The sequence below is a fragment of the Narcine bancroftii genome, chromosome 5 (assembly GCF_036971445.1).
Source record: "Narcine bancroftii isolate sNarBan1 chromosome 5, sNarBan1.hap1, whole genome shotgun sequence".
In the NCBI taxonomy this organism is placed as follows: domain Eukaryota; kingdom Metazoa; phylum Chordata; class Chondrichthyes; order Torpediniformes; family Narcinidae; genus Narcine; species Narcine bancroftii.
Genome location: NC_091473.1, coordinates 167,913,193 through 167,940,810, shown reverse-complemented (window position 1 = coordinate 167,940,810; position 27,618 = coordinate 167,913,193). Strand labels below are relative to the sequence as shown.

Below are 27,618 nucleotides of genomic sequence, written 5' to 3'. Positions count from 1 at the left end.
GGTACAATCTGAGGAGAGTTGATTGAAATGTTGGCAGAATAAAGCAAGATTACTGTGGGATTAGTGTTAATGATGAGTGGTTGGCAAAGACCAGAATGAATTATCACCTGATTACAGCATCAGGGACAAAATAAGAGGTCAGCAATGTTTGGACAGGGATGAGAGTTATTTTCTTCATACAGAAAACAGTGAATCTTTGGAATTTTCAACCCATTAAGCTGTGTACTATTTTGCTTCAATATTAATGGAATCAAAGATTATGAGATAGATGGGGAATAATGGCACTGTGATAAAAGATTCAGTGATGATCTTACCAAAGGAACACCAGGCAAAAGGGGCTGATGGGCCACCTCATATCCCTCTTGTTGGTAGATTTGAACATTTTTGCAAGGTCATAAAACTCCATGTACAATGAGTTGATACCACACCAAGCATTTTTCCTATCACTGTAAAAATCAGGTACGTTATGCCTCAGGATGGATGGAAGGTGTGGTGATACAACCACAACATTAGCCCGCACTCCTACCAACCTACTGCAGGGGCCAACCACTGTACCTGCAGGTAGGTAACCTGGGAGGCAGGCTCCACCTGGCTGTCAATCACCAGCCCGATGAAGATTCGAGCCAGTCCCTTCGGGGAACAGTCAGACATGAAGCCAGTAAAGATATTAATACGTTTAAGCTAATTAAAGCCTGATGTACAGTCTGTGAACTTTGCGTCAAATCATTTGCATAGCAGCGCTCGCAGTAGCCACAGTAAAATACATTTTGGCCTTTGAGAAATTGGTTGCAGAAGACCTTGGAGATTACTTTCTGTGACAGACTGAAGAGACTCCTCTGTAGTTACTGACATTAACAGAGTCTCAGAACTCCCCAGCATGTCTTACTCTTTTCAGATGTGAGCAATATAATGTGAATGCATGTATACTTCCTCCCTGCCAAGCTTTAAAACTTAATCAGGAATATAGCCTCCTCCAGAGGCAAGCCTGTTTTTCAGTGATCAAACACTCTTTTTATCCTCATGCTACCAGGGGTGATGATAGTGAGAAAGGCCTTATGAGAAGGGTTCAAGTTCAAATTTATTATACTAGTACAACCTGGTAAAACAGTGTTCTATGGTCCATGGCACAGAGCAGTGCAAACAGGCATAACATGCATACAGACAAATGATGATACATATGCACAATACATATGTACATATATAAAAATAAATATTCTTAATAAATAGTAGAGTCATGGAAAGTTGTTTTAGCAATCATTCAGCATTCTCACTGCTCGTGGGAAGAAGCATTTTCTCAGCCTGGCAATTCTGGCTCTATTACTTGTGTGTATTTTTTCATGATGGGAGTAGATGGAAGATGCTGCATGTGGGGTGTTGAGCGTGATTTTATGAGGCCCTCTTCAAACAACGATCCTGGTAACTCACATTGATGGAGATACGGGGGAAGGGAGACCCCAGTAATCCTGTCTGCTGCTTTTATGGTCATGTGGATTGACCTCCAATCCAATGCTCTACAGCAAGCATACCACACTCTGATACAACCAGTCAGAATGCTCTCGATAGACCTCCTGTAGAAATTGGATAGGATGGTGGCTGGTAGCCTTGCCGCATCAACCTTCTAAGGAAGTGTAGTCACTATTGCAAGTATAGAGATGTTGTGTGTCCAGAATGTTGTTAAATGATCTCTGGGGAATTTGGTGCTCTCCACTTCAAGCTATAAATATGTAGTTGAGGGTAATTATCCCTAGTCCTCCTGACACCTACAATCATCTCCTTTGTCTTGTCCATGTCGAGACTCAGTTTGTTGCTCTTTCACCATCTCGTGGGATTTTCCACCTCTTCTCTGTAGTGCGAATCATCGTTATTGCTGATGAGGCCGACTAATGTTGTGGCATCTATAAACTTCACAACACTCTTGGAGCTGGGGTCTGGCTTTGCAATTGTGGGTCAGTAGTATGAACAGGAGCGGGCTGAGCTCTCAGACCTGAGGTGCACCAGTGCTGAATGCGATGGTGCTTGACGTTCTGCTTCCAGCCCACACAGACTGTGGTCTTTCCTTTAAGAAGTGCAGAATTCAGTTCCAGCGAGGGGTGTTGAGTCTCAGTGAGGACAACTTCTCCACCAGCCTCTGGGGAATGATATTAACAGGGTGTGAGGGGGGCAGGCCCGGCACAAGGGGAGCACGAGGGGAGTGGATCTGCCAAGGGGCTGTGGGCATTCCTGGGCACCAGGGGCACAGCCGCAGAGGCATACAGCCTCCAGAAAGTGGGGGGGGGGGGAGTGGCAGGTCTATCATGATGGACCCTGAGTGCCACCACGAAGAGGTGGCCACTCTAGCGGGAACTGTGGCCTCTCACGCCAGAGCCCACCTGACCCTGATGCCCTGCCTTCCGCCCTGCTTGGCCGCTGACTCCAAGCAGCCGACGTTGGCTGCACGTTCACTCACTGGCCATTCAGGCCCAGCGTGAACTATTGATTGGTATTTAGAAAATCGTCCATTGAAAAATGACACAAGAAGTATTTTTTGTTAAGTGTACAGATGTTATAACTTTTCAACAATAAACATTTGACAAATTAATCTGATTGTGATTTTGTGTTCATGAAGATCATAATATGTAATGCACTGACAGCGATGAAATGTAACTGTGCAGTCAGCTTGGCTGTGAGAGTGCTGTGCATGTCACTTGCGACATCATCACTGGAGGCAGGACCCCCCCCCCCCCCACCAACTTAAAATCCCGAGTAGCAGAATTACCTGTAAATAATATTGCAGTGTGAAATGCTGCCGGCTTCAGTTTGCCCTGCAATTTTTTCCATTCCCTAGGCAGGTTGACAGTGAGAAAAGGGCTCCTGTCCATAGTCTCAAAGCAGTCTTGCAAAGCTCCTGTGGGGCCACCCAGCCATGTCATGATTTCCCTGCAAACTGACTTGGTTCATTTTTCCCAAGATCTGAATGCTGGGTTAGCAGGACAGATATGTGGTCCAAGAATCCAAAGTGGGGGCAAGGGGCAGCCTTGGATGCACCAGGGATATTGGTGCACACTCAATCAAGGATGTTCTCTCCTCTGATGGTGAAGTTAACAGGGTGTGAGGGGGGCAGGCCCGGCACAAGGGGAGCACACGAGGGGAATGGATCTGCCAAGGGGCTGTGGGCAGAATTATAATAGAATTATAATAGAACAGTTTTCAGGTTGGCGTGGTTGAAGTCACCAGCTACAGTTAAAGTGGCACAATGGCACCATAAAGCACCTTCATTGCTTCACCTCCATTTGCCAAAGGCGGAAGGTAAACTGCGGCAATCAGCATGGCCATGAATTCCCTGAGCAGGTATTTCACCATCAGGTACTCTATCTTTGCTGAGTAGAAGGTCTTTACAACAGAGACATTTGTGCACCAGTTCTCACTTGCCAGAAGAAGCAATATTTCTGCCTGAAGGAGATAAGGCCATCCAGCTGGATCACTGAATCAGGAATGGAGTCCTTGAGCTATGTTTCTGTAATCACCAAAGCCCAGCAGCCGCGTAATTCTTTCTGGTTCAGATGCAGCCTCGGGTAATCCACTTTCTTTTCTAGCAATCTTGCATTTGCAAGTTAAGATTGTCAGGAGTATAGGTCTGAACAGGTTGAGTTGTTCAATATGCCTCTTCTGGCTGGTGCTCTGCTTTCCTGCCCTAGATAAGCGGTTCTCTGATCTTGAAATTCTGGAAACTTCCCCGCTTGCACCTTGCCTGCAGAATCCCCGAGATATTATGTTTTTTCTGAGACTATTTGGATTTTCTGTGCTTTTCCCATGAACCATAATTTGGTATCCAAGCATACATGTCGATCCACAGGACTCCAATCAATGAGCAACTTGCGTTTGGAGTAACACATGCAGACTTAGACTTTTACAGCAACTTATGCATAATGATTAGGTGAACTGTTGAGGGTGAGAATCAAATCTTTCTACAGTCTTCTCAACCAGGGATGCAGAATTGTCAAAATATTAGGAAAGGCAAATAACCTGCATAAGAAATATATATCAAGCATATAACATTCTGCTTATTTACACAATGGTGCAAGCAAAACCTGAGCTGTTTTAAGCCAAAATGTACCTAATGCCCCTTGTGAGAAACAATTTATATATTGGCATATTTAATGTCACAATATCAGCTCCTCTGCAAGCCTGCTACGTATCATGTATGGGAAAGTGTCAGTGACACCAACTTACTGTGACTGAATATTTCAAATTCTGTTTGTGAAATGACATTCTGGGCTAGCTTGTCAGTGGTTTCCATAAACCCCACATTTGCGAAGCAATGACACTCAACAGGGATCATTTCAAAATTTCCCAAGAAAAGTTTCAAGATGCCAATGATCTTCCCCTTTACCAATGCCAGCTTTTATCAATCATCCATGATGTCAATCATCAAGCTGGTAGGTAATCAATCATATAAAATGAGTCTCTCGGACAAAGTAGTACAATTTTTAAATACGTTTTACAAATTGTGGTCTCTCTTCCTCAAAAGGGACACACACAGCAAGGGTATTAATTAGTCCTGCCTCATAGCACAACACTGAATCTCAGATTGCAAGTTCAAGTTCAATTTTTCTTTTAAAGTTCAAGCATCTCTCTGGTTGGTCATTGAAACCATCTCCAAAATGCTACAGGAAATCCTTCTCTGCTACGTTCCTGCCAGATTGCCCCATACTTCAAAAAATTATTAATGTATTTTAAATATGTTCAATAGGGTAGTATCTACTGCCTTCCTGGGAAAACAGATGCCACAAATTCACTACTCCTTGGGAGAAGCAAGTCCTCCTTACTTCTATTCCCTAGAATCATGAGGCAATGTCCCCTAATTCTAGCATCACCAATCTCATTGGTTTGATCTTATCTATCCCTTTCATAATGTTATACTTCTCTATAAGGTCTCCATGTGCTTCTCAACTTCAATGAATACAGTCCCTAGTTACATAATCTCTCCTTATAAGATAACACTGTACCTTAATTTCCAGGATTTACTTGGTGAACCTCCTCTGCAAAGCTTCCTCTTTCTCTTTTATTTTGAAAATTTTATTTCATAATCCTTGCTCAAGATGATTAGAGTTGTACACATAATTCCAGGTACAGCCTTACCAGTACTCTGTACAGTTGCTCTTGAATTCAATCCATCTATATCAGCATCCCATTTGCCTTCTTGATTACCTGCTACACCGCAAACTATTTTTTTTCAATTCATACACATGCATTTCAAGGTCTTTCTAGACAACGGTATGCTGAATTTTTTTTCACCATGACCATATATGTCGTCATATAGGATGATCTGAAATTTAAAAATTTCAGCTTAAAATCAGGTGGTCCTATACGCCGGGTCAAAAATCCACATCTTGACGGTGGTCTCAATACCACTGCCATCTTCCTGCCAATCCCAACGTAATCTTGCGCATGCCCCATTAGTCATTTGCAAAGTCTCTGAGCTCTTCCGCGAGGTCCAGTGTGACTGCTGTCAGCTCTGCACAGGCTTTAAATGGCCTGTTACGTGGGCCAACAGTGGTTTATTTTAAAATATCAAAATATAAATGAAACCTTTACATTGTAATTTGTTATTAAAATATTGTGAATTGCTTTTAAGAGCATCCATTAGTCAGCAGTAAATGCCCTTTTTTTTGGTGGGTGGGGGGGGGGATTTAAAAGCTCTTTTTTTTAGTGTTACTTTGGGGTGTCCAGGGTGCAAACCATACATAGTTTTCACAAGATTACAGACAGCCTGGCAACATTGAGTCCAAACTATAAACAAAGAATCCTCTCAACTAAGAACCAAGAAACAATGGTGTTTATCCAAGGAAAAAGAGATGGGACACTTACAGAGAGTGATATGATTATGACTCGTGTTTGGGACACTTAAAGAAACAGTTTGTGAGAACTGACCAGCAAGTCATCTGATAAACATAGAGTTGGAATGGCTCCGTGAAATGGACATTTCTGCTAATTCTCCTTGTCAGTGGAATTATTGTTAAACAACCGTGACCATTGTAATTGTTATTTTGATTGACCCATATCTGGGTAAAAGAAGCAGGATCATGACCATTCTGATCATCATTTAATTTGATCCATGCCTGGATTTTGGAAGCATCATGGAAGTCATACATTTCATTTCCCATGCACAAGGAAGAAGGGAGTTGAAACAATCATTCATATGAAATGACATTTCACTGGAAGCAACTCAACAATGATTTGTGAGTTTTTAAAAGTCTGATCATACAATCTTACTTCCTTCATGTTTACTTTTGTTCATCAGTTTTAAAGTCTGAGTTTCAACACAGGATTTCTAAGACTGAACTTTGAATTGACTTTCCAGAATTGTGCCTAAGCCATAATGGTTTGGGTATTACACACACACACACACATATATATTCACATATTGTTGGGGTTAAGTTTTGTTAATTTTTTATATTATTAATATTTTTTAATATTATTAATAGTCTTGGTGAATTTCTAATGCTCCTAGTCTGCGACATAACAGGGAGTTGTCTAATACAAAGGGTATCACTCAAAATCAACATTTTAGGTGGAAATTCTTGGGGCCTTCCTGTATGACAGCACATATGATAAATAAAAGTCTGATCTTACTACTTCTCTTTACAATGCAGGTGCATCATGTGGACTTATATAGAATGCATTTAATGTCTACCAGTGAGTCATGGTTGCTAACAGCTAATGTTGCAAAATTAGCAGACTAAAAATAGCCATTCACTGTAGCTTTCTGACTTAAAACTCCCAATAATGCTACCACATTTTCTTTAAAATGATGCCTTCATTTACCAGGAATCCTCTGATACCATCAATTCTAAACAACCTTTGAAGAATCCTATCAATAATTTCCACTTCTTCAGGATGTCAATGCACTCTTATTTTGCATGACTAAATCAATCCAATGTGACTTTCCCTTCACACAATCCTGACTGGTTGTCTTTAATTAATCTAGATCTTTCTCAGTGGTTGTTATTGATTGAGGAAGTTATCCCAAGCCTAGAGTGGTAATTGCATGGAAACACTGTTTACAGATTGATAATTACATAAACTAATGCCAATACATGAGAAACTTGTATTATAAAAATTAAAATGCCATTCTTTATCTTTGCAGTCCTTTATTCTGAGCTTTATAATTAATCATTTTACTCCCAAACAGGGAGATCTTTTCCTGCAGAATTTTACCCTCTATTTTCAATAATCAGTGGAGCCATGTAGTGATGCAGTTCCATGAGTGCTGACAGCCTTTTGATACTTTGCCAAGCAGTAATTCTTTATATGTAAAACTAGACAGAGAGCAACAGTAGACTATTTGACTTGAACTGAGTTTGATCCAGCTTTTTTACCTGATGACCACACACACATAATATATAGCAGCATTTGTTAAATATTCATCAAGAGTGGAGATTTTTCCCCTGCTACCACTGCAAGCAGTATTATTACTTTCCATCCAATTGCCTTAGACCATACAAATCTTTATGGTTCAATATTACGTACATTTAAGGAAGAATACAGTCTAATTTCTCGACACATAAATGATCACACCTTCTCATCTAAATGTGCAAGATTTGGAAAGTCAGACACAACACTCCATAGACATTGGTTTGCTATATTCTGGGATACGAAACAATTGCTGTTGCTATTGGGCAACTTTCCCAGGTCTTACTGAAAAATGTGATTTATGTTTCCAATGAGTGTGCAACACATCATGTTTTTGGCATGAAATACCTTCTATGGGTGGGTCCCAAGGAATCCATTCAATTTCATTCAGATGCTAGGCTGCTGGCTGCTCACAGAGAGAGGTTTCGGCCTCAACAGCCCACACTGAGTGCCAGTCAGACAGCAGCAATGAACACCATGCCCGTCTCAGAAGAGGGGGTACAGGAGAAAGGGAGAAGGCTGCATGATTAACTAAAAGAGTAAGATGTTTTGGTTGATGAGATGGAGTCCAGGCTAGATTGCCTCTATGCCTTCTGGGGCAGATACAAACAGGAACCAGTTGGTGTCCTGTCTTGCACCAGTGATCGCTCACAAAACAATGCAGAGTGAGAAATGGTGGTGCAGCCAGAGCTGCTGTAATGCCAGCACTGCTGCTGGTCCAGACCCAGGCAGAGCAGGGAGTGCTTCCTCGAAGAGACCTAGTGCCCTGTCCTACTGCCGACAGCTCCGCAGAGGCTTAAAATCCTGCAACTGTGAGGCCTTGCGTAGCAACCACAAAGGAGCAGCGGACTGTGGCAGGGCACCAGTAATGGAGAGAAAACTACCTGATGAGAAGAAGCAGCGTAGGAGACGACCCTAGAGTATGGTAACTGTGGCTGTGGACTAGTGAGGGGCTCAGCGGCTGAGAGACCCACGCAGGCTGCGGGTTGTTGGCGTCTGCATTCGAGGAACCCAGACAAGCTGCTGGTGACTCAAGATCAAAGGACTCATACCAGGCTGCCAGAGACTGGCTCATGGAAACCAAGTATTGGAACAGGGATTCAAAAGGGTGCTGAGGGCAAGAAGGGCTCCTCAAGGGCCCTGGGTGTTGAAGACTTCCTCATCATGTTGGAAGTATGGATCTGTGCTAGGGTTGCCGATGGACTGAACTGAAGGCTTATGTGGCTGCAGAGTGGGGTGCATCTCAATGGGGGTGAGCGACCTATTCCTAGACCTGTTTGTAATGTTCCTCTGTGAAAGCAGAAGAATTGGCTGTCTCCCATTTTTGCGACTGTCATTCAACCTTGAAGTCCATTCATGTCTGCAATGATAGAAAATTATTGCTTGATGATTGGCGTCATTAGACACTCATCTAACACTTGTAAAACATCAGATATGATGGCATGGATCCCAATAGGAATGTTTACAAAAACAATGCATTGTTTAACATTAATTTTTCAAAACTATACAATTGAACAGCCAAACTTTTATTATAAGCTGTTACTTGATCATTAAGCTGTAGGTTTTATTTTTTAAAAATCACTATATTAGCCATTATTAAAAAAGAAAACTCAACTTCAAGAAAATGTTCACTCCTTTTCAAAATGAAGTCACATTTCTCTTTTTCAGCTGTTTCTTATTCTACCAGTTTGAGCCCCTTGTAAAATCGTATTTAGGTCACCCAGGTTGCATTGACATTTTCCTTGGAAAACAATCATGGGAAATTATCTTATTGCAGGCTTACACATTTCCAATCCCTGGAGTTGAACAGAAGATGTGAACTTGAGGCTTAGTGTCATTCAAACCCAGCCATTTCGATAAATCAGACTTTCATCTGCTTCACATTAAGATTTTGGAAAGTTTTTAAAATTCTCGCTTCACAATTCTACCCCTAGCTCCTCACTCCACCACACCAACCCCCCCCCCCGCCCCGCCTGCCGGTTCATGGAAATATATTGAAGTCATGCGTGTTACTCGACTTCACCATGAAGAGTCTGAATTTGTGGTTACATGTGCTGAACAGCAAAGTTTTATTGGCTGTGTATCATGAGAACTTCACGTGATAACAAAAATTCTGGAATTTGGATGATCGTTTGGCTACAGTTAAAACATTTTACTTGTTACAGTAAATAAAAGCAATGTGTGTAGAGACAATTAAGCTTTTGACATGCCAGAATGCTTTAGCAGACTTGAATTTTATTTTGCAGTAGGAAGTACTGACTTTCAGGATGCCCGCCACGTAATTTGCAGTTAGAAAGGTTTATGACTTTACCGCATTGAACATTATAATCGGTTCAGATTGTTGTTTTTGGACGATGCCTCAGGCAGGGCTCATCTTTGCTCCAATCCTTTCTCATTGTTCTTCCTTTGTTAGTGATCAATCATTTCTTGTCTGTCTGACTGTCTCTCTCTCTCTCATATGTTTTACACTTTCTAATTCTCTTCTTGACCTTCCACTAGTCCCCTACTTTTCTATTCTCCTGCTAAAGCTTCTGGCTGGAAGCTTTCCTGCAAATACCCATCGCTAATCCCCAAGACTTGTTTAGCAATTTTTGACAATTCCAGAAGCAGCAATTGCTTCCTCCTGTTGAAATGTTTTAACTTTCTTGATGGCCATCCCAGTCAGTCTAACCATCCAAACTGCTCAACCCACCCACCGTTGTCCACTTGTACTGTTAGGATTCAAAGAGTACAAAATGCCGTGCATATTGGCTGAATGATACAATGTTGGCAGCATCAACCAGATATGAATGTACAGTACAACTCCAAGTATCTGAAATTGGATTCTCCGAAATCCTCATTTATCTGCATTTTAATTTTTTTTCTCGGATAAACGAGGAGTAGCGTGTCGAATGACTCAAAGACTTGCTGACTCAAACCAAGGCTGGAGCATAGTACATCAAGGTCGACCAGTCCAGACTGACCTGGGTGTGGTTAGGTGCAGCTCCTTATGACCTGGCCAGTAGGTGTGGCTACGGCTCTCAGCCAATCATTAGTACTATATACAAATATATACAGAGGTGATAGGATCCCATACTATCACATGAGGGTATCCAAAACAATCAGAAATCCTCATTTATCCAACATTTTTTGGAGCTAAACTGACTGCACAGTTGAAAAAAAAATTCACCCAACATAATATTAGAAGGACAATTGTCCTCATTTCAGGTAACTCCCTCCCCTCTCTTTCCATTTCTTCTTTACCTTCCCCATTGACCTTTCTCTCCAACTCTCCCTCTCAAACTGTGGTTCGCTGTCTCCCAGCCGCAAGTGGTCGGAAGAACTCCTTATCCCAGCGTCATCAAGGAGAGCAGCCTTCCAGGCAGGAGTGGGACCTCGGGCTCAGTGGCATCCCCTCCTATCCTCTTCTCTTCCTCCCTCCTCAGCACAGCGGAGCTCCAGACTCCGAACCGTCCCCTTGGCCTGCTGTCGCACATGCACACCGTGAGGTAGACTTAGGGGAGTCAGGACTCAGGTGCCAGGAGCTCTGGTGACCGGGGAGACAGGAGCCCGTTGACTTGCCAGTGAGTGTTCCACCAACCCGGGAAGTCTCCCCGGGGATCAGCGGCAGGTTCCATGTCGGGGATCGGCAGCGGTCGGTGGCTTTGTTTCCCGCATTTTTTTGGTAAGAATTAAACATTATTTTAATGCTTAAAAAGCCTTCCTTTGTTGTCTGTGGCTGTTTAAACACTGCAAAATTGTCAGAACAGAGTCATTTCAAGTAGCACTGCTGCACAGGGAAGCCAAGTCATGGACTTATCCCATTTTGCAGGCTGTAATTTGTTAGCTGGAACAGCTGTGGAGCATGCAGCAATAGACCCCAGCTTCCTTGGATTAAGGAGGAAGAAAATTGCCAGAGTTCTGACTCATCATTATCCTGTTACTTCAGAAAAAAAGGCCACTTTATGATATTGAACTAGGGCAAGGTCAGATCCACTGCTTTGATTTTCTGACCAAAACAGCCAGTTTCAGAGACAAAGAAGATCCACTTATGCGAAACACCAGAGGACAGCCAACAATTTGGAATGTCAATGGAAACTAACGCCTTCAGCAAAGGAAGGGAATGCAGGACACAAATTCTGGAGTAGTCATGGTTTCACAGAGGAGCATAGTCACTGAGCAATACACTAAAACACTCAAATGAAAACAACTGTCAAGGCATAATCTGGAACGTTTGCGAGGGTGAAATTGCACTTAAGACAAGATCCAAGGAAGATCGCAAAGTGAAAGACAGCAGCTTTACGTGGGGTCCCGATAATGCTTCTCATGTCTTCAATCAAACCCTGATTAACGTACTGGATAGCTTGCAATTCAACTCTGTGCATCTGAATTAAATTAGTGCTTTTTGTAAAGCTGCAATTGCTGACCTCTCCCACGCAAACGGTACCTCCTGTGACAGCTTTGACTCAAGAATGAGATTCGGCTCAAAACAGGCCATTTGAGAAAGCTAATTTTCACGTAAAACCAACAAGTAGATGGAAACGTAGAAGGACAAAATTACAGACCAAACATGTTAAATCAATTTCAAAAGGCTTTGAGTAGCATGCAAACTTAAATGCTTCAAAAATTTTTTTTTCTCAAAAACAACAAAGTCATAAGGTAGACTGTGATATTGCCATCAACACCAACTGGCTTTCTTTTCGATTGAAGTAAACATAAAAAGATATACCTGTCACATTTTGTAAAGAAGAAAATTCTCCTGCCAAGTTTGCTACTTTGTGTTCAGACTTACATGAAATAAAATTAAATATTTATCCAACTAAGTCACCCTATCCTCATCACAAAAGCTTTAAGGAAATAGTCCACAGAATGAGACACAGATACATTAGAAAGCAGTGATTGTAAAATATACTACAGCAGCCATTCTGTACCTATTTTTGGCTATGCACTCCTCCACAACCCCACCAACCCAGGAGAGCGCTGCTCAAAGTTTTGGGGTCACCCTTTTCTTCAAAGCAGTCAAGTTTTAGTTTAGCCCCTATTTCTCTCCTATCCATTTCATGAAAAACATTTTTTTTAATTATGTTACGTAAGGTGAAAAGAAATGTGTGTGTTGTGAATACTGAGGATCTCAAAACTGAATGGTATTACATTTTCCACTTGTTCAAAAAAATAAAGAACATGCATATTTTTATTCTTTTCTGAGTTTACAAGAATTTGTTTGACTTAGCCACAATGTCCTTGACAAACAATGCATCACTTACAATTGTACTGGATTCCCTCGGTTTTACAGCTTACAAATAGATCATGGCACATGAACCAACAAATTAAAGAATTAGAAGCCTCATGACAATCAATTGGCACTAGACTTTTCCTGAAATTAACTTGATTTGAAAATCTAGCGTTCTACTTCTCTCTAGAGATTACTCCAGGTGTAGTACATCTATTTTCATGCACAAAACATCAAAACCGTACAGGACAGGTTACACAAATTAGAAGTAGCTGATTTTATTGTTTCAAAAATGTCTATTATTTCCTTGGCAAAGGTTTGTTTCAAGAACTAACTTTTAGAACATTAAAAATGCACTCTGTCAGATTTTGCCAATATAACTGAACACGTATACTGTATGGTAATACAAATATGGCTAATCTTTGTTAAACATTCTGATAAAAATTACTTTAGTCTATATTATGCTGTGCTGCAAGCTATTAGCTATAAAACAGAATATTTAAACAACCATCCCACACTCCATGCCTGTGTGGCACAACAGCTTCTGTTAACAGCTGCACATAACAAGGATACAACTCAACCAACTCACATCGGGCAATTCAGTGTCTGAATATCACATCTGACTCTCCATCAATTCGCTTGTTTTTTTCTTTATAAGAATTTATTTATTTGAACTCTTAGTCACTAAAAAATTGTATAAACAGACCACCACAGAGCTCATGTGAAACAGCATTTGTACAGCATACTTGAAAGCTAGAATGTTGTGATCTGCTTTATTCATTGTATTAAAAGTTGTATCACATGGGACGCATCTGGTATCCTCTAAACATCCCCTAAAGCAGAATAACTCATGAAGTTCCACTGGACGTTTTTTTTCTGCTGCTATCATTTGAAAAAGAGCACAAGATCACAAGAGAATTTGTTACGCAACACTTTTGTACAAATTACACAAAACAATGGATAAAAAGTTGCTTCCGCAGTATTTAACAGGATGTTCTTGTAAATGTTTAGAAAACTGCAGACGTGAAATTAAATGGGGATTAAAAAAATAACTGTCACCCATGGTAAAAGCCTGGAGACCATGCTGAGTGGTAATGGTAGATCTACAGTGCAATGAGACGCTCAATCCAAGTTAAAAAATTTAGTCTCTACTGTCTTTTCAGTTTGATGCAAGCACAAACTGGACATCCACTTTGGGCACACAACAATCAAGAGGATCAAAAAGTTCCAGTTCAACAGTCAACCAAGTCACAAAATCCTAAAATTTGACAGCCGAATAACCAAAGAGAATTCCTATTTAGTGGGTAATTCAAGTGGCACCAGGAGCCAAAGAGGAAAAAGGTTAAATAAACATATATTTATGAGAATGATGCTTGCAACACCAAGCAAAGGCAGCACCAAATTAAAGGTGTTAAGAAACGAGTGTTGAACGCATCACTCAGATTTTAATTCCCATTCTGTGCCTTTAGCGATTAAATTTCCCTCTGGTGTTTATCACTATTTAAAGCACACCAAGGATAAATGTATGCACACGTTCAAAGCTGTCATGCATTCTTGTTATGTGTTGCAGGATCCTTTTCAATCAACTTACTTTAACTGTACAAGAAAATGTAATACAGCGTAAGGAACAAGGCATCAACTGTTTATCTGAACACAGCAGAAGAAAAAAGATCATGAGCTTTAACTGAGTGAATAAATATACTTTAATAATTATCCTATTGCGGTATCGTCTGCATCATATCTAATATCAGATTTCCCACGAAGCAGAATATTTTTGTTCCTTCTTTAGAATGGTTATAGCCATCCAGCCACGAGCAATAGATTGAGGGTTGTGTAAAAGAATCATCATTCAATGGGAGGTGGAGCAAATGAGGAAGAAAAATGTTCAATAAAAAGGAAATTACTGTGATGTACTAAAAACACTCCAACGATAATTAATCAAAGCATGTTGAGTCACAGCACAATCCTCCCATAGGAATAAATGTACAAATATAGATCAGGTCAGTTCATCATTTCTGATCACACAGAAATCTACACATTAGTTCAACCAGGATAACTGGTTGAATTTACTGAAATTATTAAAAGCTAAAACGGGAAAATAAACAATATTTTTAAAAACAAAATTCAACCCACTCGTTTAGGAAAATACATTTCCTCAGTAAATTCCCATCATGAAAAGCTTTGTATTACTTAATTTGCTGGCCACATCAAATTGACAAAAATAACTTGAAGTGATATTTTCAAAATATCAAAAATGGATTGAGTTTATCAATGCAGTTATTACAAACATGATTAATGGTCCACAAGAAATTTGTGATTGTGACGTCAAAGAGATTTTGCAAAAATTTTGTATTCTGATATTTATGTACAACACAAAGTGAGTATACCTGTAAATACAAAGCTAATTAAATATTCACAATGGCAAAGCTTTTATTTTGGAACAGATGACACCAGTGTTTGAGTCACTCTCGTCTCATGAAATGAAGAGTGAGATAACTTTCGATATATGTTATGCGCTGCTTTATATTCAGACTAGAGCAGGAAGGAAGTAATTAAACTGAACCTGCTCTGCTATGAAATCACAGGAAATAGCATTTAAGCTGGGACAACTATCATGCAAAGAACAGATTTATGGCATCAGGAACAAAAGATCACTTTATATCCACATGGCGAAGGTCACATAGATAGCAGTGGAGCCATGGATGCTTGGAAAATCATTGTATATCCTAAATTGGATACAGATAGTTGTTCTTGCTGACTTTTTAAAGCTGTCTCTTCGAAAGCACACTTCTAAATGGACACCAAAAGAAACTGAAAATTAATTTAATTATATGTGTGTTGACGCTTATTCCCCATTTCATTTGTTGATATTTATTCCATATTATTGTGCAATGCAAAAAAAAAGTGAGAAATATTTCCCCGATGATCACATGTATTCTCATTGTGTCTCATTTGTGCTTTATCTTGCCTTTGGCTTTGCAATTAGGGTACCACTAAGTTTACATGATGCAGGTGAAAAATGTAGTGCAGTTATTTTATCTTCATTTTCAATGGTTTAATAGTAATAAGAATGAACAACCTTGTCGTGACCCATTACTGAAGATATTATTTATTAAATTTAACAAGGTGAGGATATTAAATAAATCCATGCAACAGGCACTTTTAAATTCCTACAGACAGATATCAATTTAGGGTGCAAATAAAAATTCTGAAAATTATTTCTCAGTAATGAAATTCAAACAGTATAACTAGCAGGTTTTTTTTTACTTTGGATACTGTGCTTTGTGGGTTCAGTTTCTCAGTTTTATCCACACTTTGGACTCCATTTCAAAAGTAATGAACTTAAGTACTTAATGGGGTGACACGGGCGCACTGCTGGTAGAGCTCCAGACATGCACTTTCAACCTTGACCTGTGTAGGTTTCCTCCAAGTTCTTTCGCTTTCCCCCTACCCATCCCCCCCCCCCCCCCCACATCCCAAATTTGCATAGGTTAGTGAGTTCATCGCCACTATGAATTGGCCCTAGTAGTTCAGTAAGTGGTGGGGAAAATGAGGGAAATGTGAAGAAAATAAAAACAGATTTGCTACTGGATTAGTCGGACTGCGACCTAGGTGGTTGGCTTAGGCTTGGTGGCCGAAGGATTAGTTTGCATGTCGCATGAATCCATGGCACAGTTTGGATTACAAATAAACCATTAGAATCGAATTATCCTGAGGACGACAGGATTTGAAATGAGCAAAAAATTAGTTCATTTTGAAGACTCAGGGCAGAATATTTTCCAACAAATCAGTCACTTAGCTCAAGTATTTATACTCCCCACAAATTTCTCCTTGTTACAAATAAATCCTCGGACCTCAACCTGTTAAATTCTAAATCTGTCCTGTAGACATCAACTTGCCTGAAACCACCTCCACAATGTCAGTTCTGTTTACATAAATAAATACATTCTAATGTATCTAATTTGTAAATGTCTAACCTGATCATAATCATTTCTCACTGCTCCTTTCAGGCAGAAAGGGCAGATATTTCCTTTCCAACAGACCTTGAACCTCCAACACCACAAAAAAAATCACTATTGCAAGCAACTTTTTTTGGTACTAGAATTAGTGTGAATTTATCTTATGTATTTATTGATTTTTTAATTCAATTAATTTTACTTCAGTATAATAGTTTTGTTACAAATATCTGATCGGCTGAAGCAAGTAAAAACTTTGATTCATATGCACATTGTACAATGTAAATGACAATAAATTCATTATCAGTTTTTCACTTACTTCATAGAATTATTTCAGACTCACCACATTCACCCTATTTCAATTCTTCATACTTTTCAAGAATCCTCTCATTAACAAGTCTTTTCCAGAAGCTAATAAGTCAACTCTTACTTCATTCATCCACAATTCAATTCAATTTGGGCAACATTTGCATTTGTTTCCAGCATTTTCTCCAGTGTGTCAATATATATTTCTAATCTGGAGACCAGAACTGTACAGGGGGTGCTTCAAAGTTCTCGGAAAATATAATTCTATTCCCTCTGAAATTCACTGTATTTATGGCAAACAATTTTCATCAAATTTACTTTTCCATACCTCCTTGTGCTTTGTTTCACTGTCGCATAATTTGATTTCATCTTTCAAAGAATAAGCATCATCTTTATTCTTTCTGAAAATTCACTACTTTCTTATTTTAAATATCACGTCCCCTTTAATTAAGCACTCAAGCAAACCATTTATATTTTCGTGCAATTGTGGAGTGATTCCTCACATTACTAGCCATGTATCCCCATTTGGTATCAATTATAAATTTCAAAAGCACACTTTCAATTTTTGTATCCATTTCTGTTAATATGGACCAACTTATTTCAATCGTTCAATCCATGGTACTATTTATAAACTTAATTTTTTTTATTGAGCCATGCATTACAGTAGCACGCCCTTCTGGTCCATGAGCCCATGCAGCTCAAATACCCCAATTAACCCACAAGCCCATAGAATTTGGACGGGAGGAAACCCACGATTCGAAATCTGCTCGCGAGTGCTGAAATAGCATTGGCTGCCACCCTTCTACATGCCTTTACTATGGATTCTCACATGACACCTTATTGGACACTTTCTGAAAGCCACAAATAAACTGATGGCGCATCCTTTGAATTTTCTTAAGGATTCTTAGAAGAAATAAGTCAAAAATTGATCCAATCTGATATTTTTAATTATGGATTCACTTTTGGTCTTTCAAGGGATCATCTTTGAATGAAGATGCGTCTATCTTTTCCATTGCCGCTTTTACAACAACTGCTCTACCAGCTTGTTTGGAAAAAGAAATGTGCTCTTTGCCGTTCATCAGGTGTTTGAAAGTTTACATTTGTATAAGAGTACTCACAGTACCCAAAGATGCAATCTCTCAGATCCATGCTCTTCTGCACGTTAGATTATTTTGCCTGTTAACTCCAATCTATAATTTTTAATTGTTATATAATTCTACCCAATTTCTGTCCTGTAGCTGCTTCAAAACATAATTGAGGCAATATATCTATTTAATATCCTTCCCTATTTCATAACGTCTCTAGTGAATTTATGTTATTCATTCTTTGATTGTCCTTTTCCTATATTAACTTTGTTATTTATATACTTATGGAATAGTTTACTTTTTTTAATATTCATTTGTAGTTTCAAATTCCCTTTGCCTTTCTAATTGTTTGTTTAACCTCTAGTCAAAGCTCAGCATGTCCCCTTGTGTCATCCTCTATCTTGAACTCTTTCTTAGCATCTTTAATCCCTTTAAGAGGAGCAGATTGGGGAAGGGAAGCTTTCCAGAAACTATTTTACTGCTGTGTGGAGTTTATAAGTACCTTCATATCAATATCCAAACTACAAGAGGAGAATTGACATTAAATATAAACAATCATTCCAGATAGGCTCTTGTGTGCCTTAGCTGTTAATTAATGAACTCAGGATGAGAAAAACAATTGACCCCTTAGAAATGTATACTCAGGAGAGTGAGGAATGTGAAAGATTCATAACAGATTTATTTCCAATAATAGTTAGTAGAAGAGACTAGAGGTAATAAAACTGGAGTTAATGTGGAGTTGCACCATAAAGAGCATGGTAGTGAAATGAGAGTCCGAGGAAGAACAAATGGCAGGAAGCAGGTTACATTAAAGAGAGATGGGACACAGACAGGGGTTTTCAGAGCAGGATAGTAAGAAAATAACAGTGAAAAGTGAAAGTACATTAGTGACACAATGGGAAAGTTGTGACAGAAAGGAGGGTTTTATTTGGAGAAAATCAAGCAAACAGATATTTTCAGCACCAAAAAATTAAATTCACAATAATTTTTAAATTTATTAATGCTTTTAGAGAGTGATCACACAGGTGGGAATTAGACAAAGATAATGTATTGTAAAGCTTGGAAGTTGAATTTCAGTAACTGTTCACCAGTGAATAGAGAAAGAGCAGAGTTAACTAAGGCATTCCATCAGCTGGTGGCACTAAGGTCTATGGTGATGGAGTGTTTTAAGAGGTTGGTTATAGAGGAGATCGACTCATAACCTAGGAGTGACCTGGGCCTACTTCAATTTGACTATTGATATTCCAGTCAATGGCAGATGCTATCTCACCAATCCTTCTCTCTGCATTAGATCACCTAGATCCATGACAAGCTGTTGTTCATTTACTACAGCTCGGCCTTCAACACTAGCTTCGCGGACGAAGATTTATGGAGGGGTATCTCCACGTCTGCTGCAGGCTCGTTGGTGACTGACAAGTCCGATGCGGGACAGGCAGGCACAGTTCCAGCGGTTGCAAGGGAAAATTGGTTGCTTGGGGTTGGGTGTTGGGTTTTTCCTCCTTTGTCTTTTGTCAGTGGGGTGGGCTCTGGGGTCTTCTTGAAAGGAGGTTGCAGCCCGCCAAACTGTGAGGCGCCAAGATGCACGGTTGGAGGCGAGATCAGCCCACTGGCGGGGGTCAATGTGGCAGGCACCAAGAGATTTCTTTAAGCAGTCCTTGTACCTCTTCTTTGGTGCACCTCTGTCTTGGTGGCCAGTGGAGAGCTCACCATATAACACGATCTTGGGAAGGCGATGGTCCTCCATTCTGGAGACGTGACCCACCCAGCGCAGTTGGGTCTTCAGCAGCGTGGATTCGCTGCTTGCGGATTCTGCCAGCTCGAGTACTTCGATGTTGGTGATGAAGTCATTCCAATGAATGTTGAGGATGGAGCGGAGACAGCGTTGATTAAAGCATTCTAGGAGCCATAGGTGATGCCGGTAGAGGACCCATGAGTCAGAGCCGAACAGGAGCGTGGGTATGACAACGGCTCTGTACACGCTGATCTTTGTGTGTTTCTTCAGGTGATTGTTTTTCCAGACTCTTTTGTGTAGTCTTCCAAAGGCGCTATTTGCCTTTGCAAGTCTGTTGTCTATCTCTTTGTCGATCCTTGCATCAGATGAAATGGGGCAACCAAGGTAGGTAAAATGGTTGACCGTTTTGAGTTCAGTGTGCCCGATGGAAATGTGGGGTGGCTGGTAGTCATGGTGGGGAGCTGGCTGATGGAGGACCTCAGTTTTCTTCAGGCTGACTTCCAGGCCAAACATTTTGGCAGTTTCTGAAAAACAGGATGTCATGCGATGGAGATCTGGCTCTGAATGGGCAACTAAAGCGGCATCGTCTGCAAAGAGCAGTTCACGGAGCTCGCAGGCGCCTCAGATTGAAGAGACTGCCATCCGTGCGGTACCGGATGTAAACAGCGTCTTCATTGTTGAGGTCTTTCATGGCTTGTTTCAGCATCATGCTAAAGAAGATAGTAAAGAGGGTTGGTGCGAGGACGCAGCCTTGCTTCATGCCATTGTCAATGGAGAAGGGTTCAGAGAGCTCATTGCTGTATCTGACCCGACCTTGTTGGTTTTCGTGCAGTTGGATAACCATGTTGAGGAACTTTGGGGGGCATCCGAGGCACTCTAGTATTTGCCAAAGCCTTTTCCTGCTCAAGGTGTCAAAGGCTTTGGTGAGGTCAACAAAGGTGATGTAGAGTCCTTTGTTTTGTTCTCTGCACTTTTCTTGGAGCTGTCTGAGGGCAAAGACCATGTCAGTAGTTCCTCTGTTTGTGCGAAAGCCACACTGTGATTCTGGGAGGACATTTTCGGCAACACTAGGTATTAGTCTATTAAGGAGAATCCTAGCGAAAATTTTGCCTGCAATGGAAAGCAGCGTGATTCCCCTGTAGTTTGAGCAGTCTGATTTCTCGCCTTTGTTTTTGTACAGGGTGATGATGATGGCATCTCGAAGGTCCTGAGGCAGCTTTCCTTGGTCCCAGCAGAGCATAAAAAACTCATGCAGTTTGGTATGCAGAGCTTTGCCGCCAGCCTTCCAGACCTCTGGGGGGGCTTCTCTAGGGAGGCTTCTCCTCCAGGAAAAACAAGGACTGGTTTGACGAAAACAACCAGGAAATCCAGGAGCTGCTGGCAAAGAAGCGATCTGCCCACCAGGGTCACCTTGCAAAGCCTTCCTGGCCAGAGAAAAAAAATGAGCCTTCCGTCTCGCATGCAGCCATCTTCGGCGCAAACTTCGGGAGATCCAAAATGAGTGGTGGACTAGCCTCGCCAAACGAACCCAGCTTAGTGCCGACATTGGCGACTTCAGGGGTTTTTATGAGACACTAAAGGCTGTGTACGGCCCCTCACCCCAAGTCCAAAGTTCTCTGCGCAGCTCAGACGGCGAAGTCCTCCTCAGCGACAAGATCTCCATCCTCAATCGATGGTCAGAACACTTCCAATCCCTTTTCAGTGCCAACCGCTCAGTCCAAAAATCCGCCCTGCTCCAGCTCCCTCAACACCCCTTGAGTCTAGAGCTGGATGAGGCCCTTACCCGGGAAGAGACATATAAGGCAATTGAACAACTGAAAAGCAAACCTATGACCAAATTAAACGATGAAAGACTCTGTTTATCCCTCTGCAACTGTATCCTCAACTTCCTCATCAGCTCACCCCAATCTGTGATAATCAGCAATAACACCTCCTGCAAGATAACCATTAACACAGGGGGCACCCCTGGGCTGTGCGGTTAATCCCTTGCTCTGTTCCCAGCACACTCACGACTGCATAGCCAAATTTTACTCCAACTCAATCTACAAATTCACTGATGACACCAGCATTAGTGACTGAATAACTGGAAATGATGAATCAGAATGAAGATTGGAGATCGAGAATCTGGTTGGCTGGTGCCAGAACAATAATCTTGCTGTCAACATCACCAAGACTAAGGAGCTTATTGTTGATTTTAGGAAGGTGTCCAAATCCAAATAAATAGTACTGTTTAGCAGAGATTGAATAGTCAAATGGAAAAATGAATACAAGGGCAATTCCAAACAAGAAATCAGATCAATGCAGACGAAAATGGATCAGAATTAACAATAGATAATCTACAATTAGATGCACAAGATGAGAGCATATTCAATAGGTTTATACAATGATTAATGTTAAGGTTGTCCTTGTGTTGGATGGAAATCCATTACAGAATTACGAAAGGTTCAGTTAGATCCAATAAAATAGGATACCAATGGCCTATTATTTCTGTGTAGTTTACATTAATAGTTAGACTATCATCCATAATGTAACTATATAACTCAAATGATTGAATATATAATGATGACTAGCGACATTTGCAAGTTCAAGTGTAATTCCCTTAAGCACATTGTGTAATAAAACTCAAAGTATCACATGAGATGTTCTATTTGGCCATTTAGAATGAGAATAAATTTGCGGTTCACAGCTCTTCCTAAGAAAAAAAAATTTGGTCTCAAAAGCTGCCAGATTAGCCGAGGAGGATACATTGGAAGTGACAAACACAGGATTAATAACAGAACAGTCTCTTCACTAAATATCCCTACAACAACTTGGGAAATTTCAGTATTTTCAAAAAGCAGCTTTGATCAGCTGATCACTTCTAATTTTTGATCTTTTGAATGTTCTTCGTGTTTGGGCTGATAAGCGCTTTCCCTGTCTTCCCCACGCCCCCCCTCCAAAAAAAAATATATGTAGGATATACAGCAAAGGCAAGTGGATGTCCTGCCTAAAAGTGAAAAGAAGCAACTTATTCCCTGTGTTTTTATTTTCAAGGCCTACCTTTTTCTGAAGGACATTGATCTTTCTCTCTTTCACCTCCAGCATATCCTTCATATCCCGTATTTCTCCTGCAAGTGTTCCCTTCTCCTCTGTCAGATCTTGAAGTTGCTTTGTCTTTTTGTTGAGGAAACTTTCCTTTTCTTCAAGTCGTAGCCTTAATGCATCCACCTGGAAAACAAAATACATGCATCAAGTTGAGACATAATCCCATCTGTCAAGTTCTCGGTGGCCTTGGAGGCAAATTTATTATTCTGACCAAAGACACCAACTGCTGGTACTTTAGTTGCACAAAGAATTTTACCCTGCATTTATCAAAGCATAATTGCAGCTTCAATAGCCTCATATGGAATAGCAATATTCTACTATGATTCATTTACAATGATACAAACCCACTCTTCTATTCTCCTTACATTCAGTGCTTCTTTTGTCAGAGGCTTCCTAATGCCTAATATTCTTAATCTCAATTTTTTTTACAATTTATTTAATTTGTTCTTTAAAACTGAAATTTTGTCCCTACCAATTTCTCTACATCTGCAATCATCTTTGGGAATGGGTTTCACTTGTTCACTTTCTTTTTTTTTAAATTGGGACTTACCACCCAGTTACAGGCTATCAGGCCCACGAGCCCCTGCTGCCCAAATATGCCAATTAACCTAAAAAAAAAAACCATTCACTTTTAGGGGATGGAAGGAGACCAGCGCACCCGGAGGAACGCACACATACACAGGGGCAACGAATAAACTCCTTACGGACAGTGCCAGCTTTGAACTCAGGTCTCTGGCAGTGTAATAGCATTGTACTCATTGCTAGGATAACCGTCGCATCGGTTACTCTCTTACAATTAATCTGTGTATGCTCCTTGTGATGACATTTTATTGTATTAATACACCACCTTCAAAAAGGCAAATATTTTTGGTTTCCTCAGGGTGAAAGTTTCAATAAGAAACCAAGCCACACTAAATGATACCTCAGTGGATGAGAGAAGTGTTTCAAAGAATATTTCACTGGATATAGAGATAGGAAAATTTTAGGAAGGAATTTGAACACTTTTGCTGAAGACATTGCCATGGACACATTTATTAAATAACTGAGAAGCCAGAACAGCTGCTGCTCCAATGCCCAGTTGATAGCAAAGTTGGATTGGATTAGAGAGGAAAGAGGTTGCAAAATTATGGAGAGATTTGAAAGCCAGGTGATCACTTTAATAGCGAAACATTGATTGACCATCAACAATATAGGTCAGCAAACAAAGGTGTAATGGGTGGGATGATGCTTACCATAAGGTGATGAATTGCAAAGATAACAATGAAGAACAAATATTTTTCTTCCTAGTCACTTTTTTTTAAACTTTATTTATTCGTTCAAAAAACAAATAATATATGGCATATACAGCAATTAAACATGAACATGAATGTTTTTTTATATATAGAAAAAAAGAAAAAAAAAGAAAAGAACCCCCTCCCTTCAGCCAACTCTCCTAAATAAAGAAAAAAGAAAGAATATTTTAAAAAAAGTTAAATATACATATTAAAATCTAATCGATATAAATTGAAGTATAAATATTCCGAGTATAACAGCCACTTATTAATAAAAAAAATTATAATTATCATGCAAAACATATGTGATTTTTTCATTATTAAACAATATTTCATCTCATTATTCCATCTATTAATATCAATCATATTTGTATCTTTCCACATACTAGCAATACATTTTTTCGCTACAGATAAAGCTAAATATACAAAAGCAAGCTGGAATTTATCTAATCCCAAATTCAGAGGTTGCAAACTACCCAATAAAAATACTGGTTGGATCTAAAACTATTTTAATCTTAAACAGGTATTCTAAAAAAGATTGAATTTTCTTCCAAAAAGATTGTATATGTATATAGGACCAAACAGCATGAAAAAAAGTTCCAACCGTATCACCACATCTAAAACACAAATCTGATTCATTAAAACCACATTTTTTTAAATTTTTCAGGTGTCAAATATAATTGATGTAAAAAATTGTAATTAATCATTGCATAACGTGCATTTATCGATCTAGTTACACTATCATAACAGATATCTAACCAATCCTCTTCAGAAAAAATAAAACCAATATCCACTTCCCATTTAATTTTAGATCTATCCCAACCCTTTTTATCCATATCATCCTGTAATATTTGATACATAAATGAAATATAACCCTTCTTTGGTACCTTCATAAGAAAAGTCTCAAATTTAGTCATTTTAGGTAAAATCATATCTCTACCAAACATACATTTTACCAAAGATCGAATTTGATAATAAAGAATTCTTATCAATACCAAAATCTTCCCTCATCTGATTAAAAGATAAAAAGTTACCCTCTTTAAAACAATCTCCCAAATTTTTCACACCTTTAAATCTCCAATGCAATAAACTTTGATTATGCATTGAAAAAGAAATAAGTTGATTATTATACAATGGAGTCAAAGCCAATAATTTACCCCTAGAGCCTATCATTTTATATTTCTTTATCCATAACTTCATTAAATGTTTTAGTATAGGCACATTATATTGTTGTAACAAATTTATATTCCACCTAAACAAAAATTTATGTATTTCAAATTCAGAAATACTTGCCATCTTACTTTTAGCCCAACTAGGAGGCCGTACCAAATCCATCAATGAACTAATAAATTTAAGTTGGGCTGCCTCATAATAATTTTGAAAATGTGGTAAACGTAGTCCTCCTAACTCATATTTCCAAGTTAATTTATTCGAAGCTATTCTCGAAAATGGACCCCTCCATAAAAACTCCCTAACCATTTTATTTAAATCTCGAAAAAAAAAATTTATCAAGTAAATACGGAATAGATTGAAACAAATATTGTATACGCGGAAAGATATTCATCTTAATTGTATTTATCCTTCCCATTACATTAATAGGTAAATCTTCCCATTTAATCAAATCAGTTTTAATTTTTTTCATTAACGGAGCATAATTTAATTTATATAAAGATTGATAATTAACATTCAAAATTATACCCAGATATTTAATTCAATCAGTCCACTTCAAGTTAATAATATTCTTATAAACTGAATAATCTCCATCACTTACCGGTAATATTTCACTTTTTTCCCCAATTAATTTTATATCCAGAAAGACATCCATATTGTATTAAACATTCCTTCAAATGCAAAAGTGACTGAGCTGGGTTTATTAAATACACCAATACATCATCAGCAAATAAATTAATTTTATACTATACTTCAATACATCTAAAACTTTCATACCTTGTATCTGTGTATTTTGTCTTATTAACTGTGGTAAAGGTTCAATCACTAATGCAAACAAAGCTGGTGATAAAGGACAACCTTGACGAGTTGATCGAGTTAACTTAAAAGATTCCGAAATCAAACCATTCGTCAATACTCTAGCTACCGGTTTACTATATAGAGCCCTAATCCAACCAATAAAAGAAGGTCCAAACTTAAATTTCTCCAAAACTTTAAACAAAAAATTCCATTCAACTCCATCAAATGCTTTTTCTGCATCTAAGGATATCACCATCGGGTGATCTAAAGATTGTCAAAATCTATTAATCAAACTAATCACGTGCAAAATGTCATCTGAAGCATATCTATTCTTTATAAAATCTGTTTGATCAATATGAATCAACTTTAGTAAAAGTTTAGCCGATCTATCCGCTAATATTTTAGCTATTTTTTTATAATTTACATTTAACAACGAAATTTCAAAGCATCTCTATCTTTTTTAGGAATTACTGTAATTAAAGCACTAGAACAAGACTCAAGTAATTCATAATGTTCTCCAACTTGACGAAATACATCCCCAAACACTGTAGATAAATCTTCTTAAAAAATTTATAAATTTCAACCGAAAATCCATCATCACCAGGCAATTTACCGTTCGGCATTTCCAGCATAGCCATTTTAATTTCCAAATCAGTAAATGGTTCTTCTAATTCCTATATATCTCCATCCTCTAATATCCGTAAATTCAACTGTGATTAAAAAAAAGATCAATTGATCCAGTTTCCTGTTTTCCTTCCTAGTCACTTTTTTGATGTATTTTATGGGTCTTGGGCTGCTGATCATGAAAATCACCTTAATATTTTCCATTACCCACTGTTTTTTTTAGATCTAACATATTTTTGTGATTTCCTGTCATATTTTAAGTTTACTTCAAGAATGCAAAACTATGAATAGAAGCAGGTAATTGAAAATTTATTTTCTGCATTTGCACTTGGACTTCTTCCCTGCTAATCCTAATGCAGTCAGTGACGAACATGGGGAAAAGTTTCACCAGGACATTGCGACCAAGGTAAAGCAGTATCAGGGCAACTGGAATCCATCAAAGCTAGCTGAATATTGTTAATATTGAATATTGACATGAGAGGCATCAGATGCTGAGTACAAATGAAATTCAGCAGCAAATCATTTTTAGGCCAGTTGAACTCACATAACATGTCAGCATCATTATGCGATGAAACGCGCAAAACTCAATAAAAATCAATGTAATGTTTCTCCAACTTGATACAGCGCATCTGAAATTATCTTTGTGTTCAGCTTGAAGTTGTCTATCATAATCCCCAATATTTTTTTTTCAGGAAGCAAACTTTTTGGGAAAAAATTGTTGTCCAGCGTAAGGGAGGACAGAATGTTGCAGTGTCTTAGAATGGTCACATCTAACTCAGGGAGTAAGTTACAAGGAGTTTTGTAACTGGTATTTGTATAATTCAGCTGGAAAACTGTCACGCTTATATTACACAGAATGTCAGAAAGACAGTTTACAAACAGCACCAATTGAAAAAAAAAGATACTGAAATTTAAATTGCTTGCCTTCACCATTCAATGTGTTTTTGGATATAACCTCGGGGAGCAGCACAAAGATGAGAAACAAAAGTGC

The 27,618-nt window shown here is 39.1% G+C and overlaps 1 protein-coding gene across 6 annotated transcripts in view; it reads right to left on the bottom strand.

Annotated features, from left to right (window-relative positions):
• The window catches only part of LOC138764158 (ERC protein 2), an 871,420-nt gene that overhangs the window by 532,993 nt on the left and 310,809 nt on the right, over positions 1 to 27,618 (bottom strand). For all 6 annotated transcript variants that reach the window (XM_069939655.1, XM_069939657.1, XM_069939658.1 and 3 more), the window contains exon 7: positions 22,720 to 22,887. In XM_069939655.1, coding sequence (XP_069795756.1) covers positions 22,720 to 22,887 — 168 coding nt within the window. The remainder of the gene's footprint in view (positions 1 to 22,719; positions 22,888 to 27,618) is intronic.